Source organism: Oryza brachyantha, chromosome 5 (genome assembly GCF_000231095.2).
Source record: "Oryza brachyantha chromosome 5, ObraRS2, whole genome shotgun sequence".
Taxonomy (NCBI): Eukaryota; Viridiplantae; Streptophyta; class Magnoliopsida; order Poales; family Poaceae; genus Oryza; species Oryza brachyantha.
The window spans coordinates 3,721,282-3,725,895 of record NC_023167.2 but is presented as its reverse complement, the minus strand read 5'-3'; the positions used below and the strand labels follow the sequence as shown (position 1 = coordinate 3,725,895).

The 4,614-nt window shown below is 38.0% G+C and overlaps 1 protein-coding gene across 3 annotated transcripts; it reads right to left on the bottom strand.

Moving 5' to 3' along the window:
* Nucleotides 1-2,449: 2,449 nt before the first annotated feature.
* LOC107304158 lies at nt 2,450-4,556 on the bottom strand. Of its 3 annotated transcripts, XR_001550207.1 has the most exons (3): nt 4,231-4,556; nt 3,308-3,358; nt 2,450-3,078 (listed from the first exon to the last, which is right to left on the bottom strand). XR_001550207.1 is itself a non-coding variant. In XM_015836950.1 (2 exons), exons 1-2 carry the CDS (start codon nt 4,524-4,526, stop codon nt 2,959-2,961), a joined length of 399 nt encoding a protein of 132 aa, XP_015692436.1. In that variant the 5' UTR covers nt 4,527-4,556; the 3' UTR covers nt 2,450-2,958. The 3 variants fall into 3 exon arrangements, 1 of the variants encoding a protein (XP_015692436.1); XR_001550206.1 differs by lacking the exon at nt 3,308-3,358; XM_015836950.1 differs by lacking the exon at nt 3,308-3,358 and having other exon boundaries at nt 4,248-4,556.
* Between the last annotated feature and the right edge of the window lie 58 nt (nt 4,557-4,614).

Genomic DNA, 4,614 nt, shown 5'->3' with positions numbered 1-4,614 from the left:
AGATATACTACTCATTGAGATTTTTTTTACCGATATTTTCCATCTGCATGTTACATAGTGAAGTACATGTGCACTTCATGTTACTAAGATTTTATGGCAAGTAAACATGTAACATGAACTCTACCAAGTTTGTAACTATATTGTAATTACTGTATTTGAAACAATGGCAAGAGATAATGCTCGTCTACAGAACTTAAGGATTTGACCTTCAATAAATCAAATCAATTAGTGCTAATATCAATTATGCACTTATGCTTATTGTTACACTTTGTGATGATCTAGGTTATAGGCATATAATAACCCTATTTTTGTCCGTAATCGTCCTTGGACAAAACAAGAGGTTAAAAGGATTTGTTCGTAAAAATAGAAGGCAAATTGTAAATCATGCATTACACCATACATGTTCATATGATCATATCAACACCTTAGGAATTTAAGAAGGTAACTGTTGAAGATGATCTATTGGAAAATATGTCCTGGATCATCATCATTATCACCTAATAGACCAACCAATTATGGTCATGTCCTTCGATTCATTATTTGATGGTTTGATTATACATCTGTGAGAGTTTTTACACAGTAAAGTTAGGTTTAATTTGGCAGTGCATTTGTGTTGAATCTGCAATTTTATTATTTATAACAATTTGAATAGTTAATAACCATTTATTTGGAGCCACAACAAAATGTACTGCTAGAAGTGGTAAAGATTCTCTTAGATAATTTTATTCCAGAGCACAGCAGCACTAAAACTGGTGCTTTCTGATGTTATTTTGCTTGCACCTTCATAATTAGCAAAAGATAGGATAACCGATAACAATGCATAATTCCAAATATCAAAGACAAAATGGGAATTTATTTTCGATACTCTAAAATCATTTCCTTTGCTACATAGGAAATACGAAATAATATAGGAAGATGCAATGCATATTCTACAGCAACACCTATACTCCTGACTGTTGACAAGTAAATATATTATATCTGACAGTTAGCATACATAAAGAACATAACCAAGGCACATGCTCAACTCTAATGTTTACAGCAGGATAATGCCAAGAGGATGACATGCAAATGCTGGAGCACACCAATATATATAATTATATATATCCATAAAGTTTGATATGGAAATATGGATATTGCATGATTGTGTATATTTAATGACTTGCACTAGTGCTGCTATTCCTCAGGACAAGCCTCATCATTGAGAAGATGGTTCACACAACATGCTGGCCGTCTTTTACCAACAGCCCCAAGAAATTGGAGAGAGAGAGAGAGAGATTTGGGGGTGGGGGGAGCAGATGTTTTTTTCAAGCCAGCACTACTATACGAATAGACTAACGGAGGCTAGAGAGCATGGAAAAACTAATAGCAACACCAAGATACCTACTGTAAAGCCCTCTGCCATCAAATTTGGGGAATTTAAGCTGTAAGACTGGTTGCTTCCTTCCTGTTTGCAGCATTTGAAGGACAGAATGTTAGCACTGTCGAACAGTGGTGCATGGTGCTCTTGAAGAATATATGTGTATTTATCCCTAGTGTGGAGCATATGTTACTAAGGCTAGCTGAATTCAGATTCCTCATGCTGCACTACATGTAAAGTTGATGCCTAGTGAAGTTAGCTCCTTCTATTCTCCAGTATGTAAGCTTAGCATCTGACTTGAAATCATGCATACACTGGAATTGTTCAACATAGGCTGCTTCTTGATAACAAGGAGCAGTTACCCACCTTACAAAGTATATAAGACAAGCAGCAGAACACATCGCTAATCACCGTGCTGAGCAGTTAAAGTATGAATATCACAATATTTTCAAGTCATGTCAAACAAAATTGGATGTTCTTTCTGTCTTACATGTCTTAATTGTTTGTCTAACTGATAATTCTTCCGAGCATGGATAACCACAAGAAATGCATTAGTCCTTGGCTCCATAAAGTCATGACATATGCACCTGATTTATCTAGATTTCAAGATTCTGGGTTTTGGATCTCCAAATTTCGAGTTGATTGGAATCTTCAAAGTCGTTGCTACTGTGCTTGGGTGACACATCATTGAGGCAAAAAGGTGCTAGATAGGGTTTTTTTGTGCACATCATTGGCAAAACTAACCCAGTCCACTGATTTGATAGGTAAGTTGAAGTGCTATGTTGAATTGCTTACAGGTTAATAGACTTACAAATAATCCCTGTACAGTGGCTACAAGAACCTTGTTTTCCTTTCCAACAGCATAGCAAATTAGCAGTATTGCAGTAACAACTGGAATGAAACATTGGTAAGGCCATCCTTGTAGACAAATGGCACCAGCAGTCTAATATTGCTATAGCAAAATGCCTTTTAATCTTTTATACATGTACTAAATGCCTTCCATCCTAAGTAAAAACAGCATGTTTTGAAGTAAGGTTGGTGTTGGGTTCTGCACTCTTGTTTCATGTGCACATAGAATGAGATACCAGTTTATGGGCATATAATCGTGCCTCCTTTGTGCAATGTTTATTCATTTTTTTGAATGTGTTGTTTCACCATGGTTGTCCATTCAGGAAATCAAAGTGTAGCTATTACATAATTCCTCTCTAGTCTCTACCCTACAATCCCAACTTTAGTACTGTAAAAAGATGGATTTTGAAGCTGTAGTATGTCATTTAATACGGAACATGTTGGCCAATGGTAGGACATGTGCGACATGTCAACTCTTATGTTATCTCTTAGAGCTGAAAGATGCTCCACCTCACCTGGTGAATTCTTTGAGACAAGATGCACATGATATATAATTACAATGGTCAATTGCAACCTGTAGCTTTTTATGAACTAAGACAAGTCATCAACTCATTGCTACAGATTCACACAACTGATAATCAGCAATCCAACACTTTTCACTTTCAAATCTCCAATAAAACGAATAACGCAATGACCAAAATTCCGTTTGCTGACCTGTGTGGAAAATGTCTGAAATCCATTTGGTGCAGAGGTTAATCATGAATAGTGTAGTGGGATTGGTTTCCAGAGAGGCTTGCAAACTTGTTAAGCTCCAATCCCATCTGTCGGTATCTCCAGTTGCTGCCTTTGCAGGTGGACGCACATTGTTTCCCCTGGGAAGAAAAACGCAACCAATGATGCCTTTGCAGTAGCTATGGACAGCATCACACACAAATGACTTAAAGAAGAATCACCTCATCCTTCCCCACGAAAAGAAAAATGGCAATCAATGATGCTTTTGTATTAACCATGGACAGCATTACGCACAAATGGCATAAGAAGAATCAACTCATACTTCCCCACGGAAACAAAAATGGCAACCAATTATGCTTCTGTACTAACCATTGACAGCATCACACAGAAATGATATAAGAAGAAACAGATCATCCTTCCCTGCAAAAGAAAAAATGCAACCCACCATGACCATGCATTTATACCAACGAAGGAATTATTCTTGACTGGACAGCCTCTTGCACAAATGGCATAGGAAGAATCAGCTCAACTATGACAATATTACTAGATAGGGCGTTTTTATCATTCTTGAAAAGTACCTTGAGATACCAACAGTTTTAATGCAAAATTACGATACCTCAAGGTATATTGTACGTCAAGTTACCAAAATTTTACACTGAAAAATATCATACCACGAGGTACCTTTTCAAGGATGTTAAAAAAGCTCTAATAGATAACAAAGACACACCATCCATATTCAACAACAGGGTACTACTGAATTTCTCTACAGAGTAAGATCAATTCACCTGCAAGAAACCTTCTTTCCAAAAATATAAACAAAGAGCAATTTTGCAGTCCTTGAATAGGTACAAAGAGATACCAAGATTTTAGTACAAAATTTGGTACCTCCTAGTAGCTAAGGTACCAAGAGGTACCAAACTTTATATAGAAAAAAGTGATCGACCGTAAAATTGCTCATAAACAAAACAAAGAAAAGAAAAAAAGAAGATACATTCAAGAACATCATATTATTGTAGACTTCGTTTACTGGCTGACAGGGATAACACAACAATATTACTCCATCCACTTCATATTATAAGACCTTTTAGCAATGCCTAGATTCATCTATTGTTTGTATATATGTCTAGATTCATTAGCATCCATATTAATTTAGAAGGTCTTACACTATGAGTACTAGAATTCCCTAAAGAAGCATTCCAAATTTCATTGACGAAACAGAACAGAAGGAAACAACCAAATCTAAATGAGATGATATTTAGACAGCGGCTGACAGAGAGAACGCAGTAACTCACCAACATTAACAACAAACCTCAGTAAAAAATCGCAGGGAAGGAGCGAACATTGGGGAATGGGGATTCAGCCGAACCCCCGCAACCCCAAATACTCCTATCTTTTGAGAAAGAAACACCAGCTGCTGCCGCTGTTTGATTCGAACCGATAGTGGGGGCAGTGAGGCAGGTGGAAGGAGGCCGGCCGCCGCATGGCGCCTCCAGAACCCGCTCGACGGCCGTGCCCGCGAGGAGGCGGAGAAGGCTAGGGCGGGGTAGGGAGAGTGAGGAGGCCGTGCTAACGCCACCTCCACCTCCATGGTTTCAGTTCAGGAAGACGGGCAGAGCCACAAGTCTCTCTATTTCGTCCACGATGAATTTGGTAAAGGAGTGGGGGTTTTTCTGCAA

Excerpts from the sequence above, each read along its gene's own strand:
- LOC107304158 (XM_015836950.1), bottom strand. The coding sequence starts at position 4,526 with ATGGAGGTGGAGGTGGCGTTAGCACGGCCTCCTCACTCTCCCTACCCC. Across the intron at positions 3,079-4,247 it reads CCCTGCGATTTTTTACTGAG|GGGAAACAATGTGCGTCCAC; the intron begins GTTTGTTGTTAA and ends TTTTCTTCCCAG.